Consider the following 2,379-nt stretch of genomic DNA (forward strand, 5'->3'; position numbering starts at 1 on the left):
CTAAAGCACTCGCTCTCATGTTCAATCGTTTAATTTTACCAGCTTTGTCTTGTGTAGTTTTTTGCAAACATGGGATGCTATGTGGATTTACAAATATGAATTTATCGCTTTTCTTTTCCTTCACCATCTTTGTATAAAGATGCCTAACATTTCAGACAAAAGAAAATCATTATATTAAATGTGATAAGAATAAAGTTATACATCATCATATACACTAATATTAAGTTACAAAAAAAATTTATGTTGCTGAAAGACTTACCATATGAGGCAACTACATAATTTCCTGAAAGTGACTCGAAGTGATATAAAGGACTGATGTCGTCAATGTGCAAATTCAGCTCATAATCATCTTCAAATACCCCATGATCTAAATGCAATGGTTATTTTTGGCCATTACGAAGAGCATGCTTACAATAACAATACAACATACGCACTGATCTTGGCACACTTGAATCCAACGGCTGGTTGTTTTCGACGTGGGCAATTTTCTTCATTTTATGCTTTTAATTGATGTAATTGTATACATGTTATATAAGTGCAATACTAAAGAATTTTTTCATAGAACATGACGAACATGCAAATGTTTCCAATACTCAAGTTCAAAGTATATTGATTTCTTTTTCCAGCACGGTTTTCCATCATCCGGATTTGACTGAAGCTTCTTGGTCAGTTTTCCGGGTTGATAACTAATTTTTTTCAACTCTTTCCAATACTTCATGGCCACTCAATGGATTCGGTGCGGGGTTAAACTCTTGATTCCCATTAAAAGTCTTCTTTTGCCTTCGATAAGGATGATTTAAAGGTAAAAACCTTCGATGACCTGTATATGACATTTTTCTACTATGCTTCAACCTTGTTGAGTATGTATTTTCTGCACAAATAGGACATGCATGATATCCTTTCACTACACATCCTGACATGTTCCCATATGCAGGGAAATCATTGATTGTCCATAGTAAGATAGCTTTAAGAGAGAAACTTTCTTCTCGATATGCATCATATGCTTCAACACCTGTATCCCAAAGGCATTTTAGGTCATCAATTAGAGGTGCCAAGTACACATCAATATCATTGCCCGGTTGTCTAGGACCAGATATCAACAAAGTAAGCATCACAAATTTTCTCTTCATACACAACCATGGAGGAAGATTGTATGTGATCATTAAAACTGGCCAACAATTATATGCAGAAATCATCAAACTTTGGGGATTGACTCCGTCTGCTGATATAGCCAATCTAAGATTTCTTGGCTCAGATGCAAAATCTGGCCACTTGTGATCAACTAATTTCCAACAAGGTGCATCAGCTGGATGTCGTAGGTATCCATCACAAATTCTTTTATCAGAGTGCCAAGTTAACTCCTTGGATATCATCTTATTTCGAAACATTATTTGAAATCTTGGAATGGGAGAAAAATACCATAAGACCTTTGCTGGAACACCTTTTACTTTAGAATTGTTGCCCACCTTCCACCTTGACGTTCCACAAGTAGGGCAATTGGCAAAATCTTCATACTCCTTCCGGTATAAGATACAATCATTAGGGCAAGCATGAATTCTGACATGATCCATTCCTAATGCACATAAGCTTTTCTTTGCATCATACAAAGACAAAGGCAATTCGTTTTTATCTGGAAGCATTTCTCCAAACAGAAGAAGCATATCGGTGAAACTTTTATCACTCCAATTATATTTTGCCTTCAAGTTAAATAATTTCACAATTGCAGATAACTTTGTGAATTTAGTACATCCAGGATATAAAGGTTTCTCAGCATCTTCTAGTAACTTAGTGAATTGATTTGGATTCTCAGCATAACTATCATATACATCCTGTACCATATCTACCGGTTCCTCAGCAAAAGTTTTGTGCACACCTTGACTTGCTCGAACATTATCATTCATTGAGTTCCTACTCATACATCTTTCTCCATGCCATATCCATGTGTGGTATGTCAAATCTATCCCATTACTATACAAATGTGCTCTTATAGTTTGAACATTTTTCTTTTTTATATTACCACATTTTGCACATGGGCAAGGGATTGCATCAGGATCATCGGTGTTTTTCAATGCAAATTTCAAGAAAGACTCTACTCCAATATCATATTCAGGTGATAATCTATTCTTTGACATCCATTCTTTATCCATTTCTGATATAACCAATCAGCAAAAAATTATTAAACACCTACCTTCAAAAAATTGTAGGTCATACAACAAGATCTTAACACCATAATATATAAACTCACTTTTTATAGTGTGAGTTTATAAGAGAATAAAAGGCATACACTCATGTTCCTCATTATGCATGATCAACCAAGGAAAGGGAAATATGAAATCACCAACTTTTGCACATCAACGTTATACACATTATATATATATA

The 2,379-nt window shown here is 34.8% G+C and overlaps 1 protein-coding gene across 1 annotated transcript; it reads right to left on the reverse strand.

Moving 5' to 3' along the window:
• Nucleotides 1-686: 686 nt before the first annotated feature.
• Nucleotides 687-2,147, reverse strand: LOC140889941 (uncharacterized). The gene has a single exon (XM_073297686.1). The coding sequence runs from the start codon at nucleotides 2,145-2,147 to the stop codon at nucleotides 687-689; it is 1,461 nt and encodes a 486-aa protein (XP_073153787.1).
• Between the last annotated feature and the right edge of the window lie 232 nt (nucleotides 2,148-2,379).

The sequence above is a fragment of the Henckelia pumila genome, chromosome 3 (assembly GCF_033568475.1).
Source record: "Henckelia pumila isolate YLH828 chromosome 3, ASM3356847v2, whole genome shotgun sequence".
NCBI lineage: Eukaryota > Viridiplantae > Streptophyta > Magnoliopsida > Lamiales > Gesneriaceae > Henckelia > Henckelia pumila.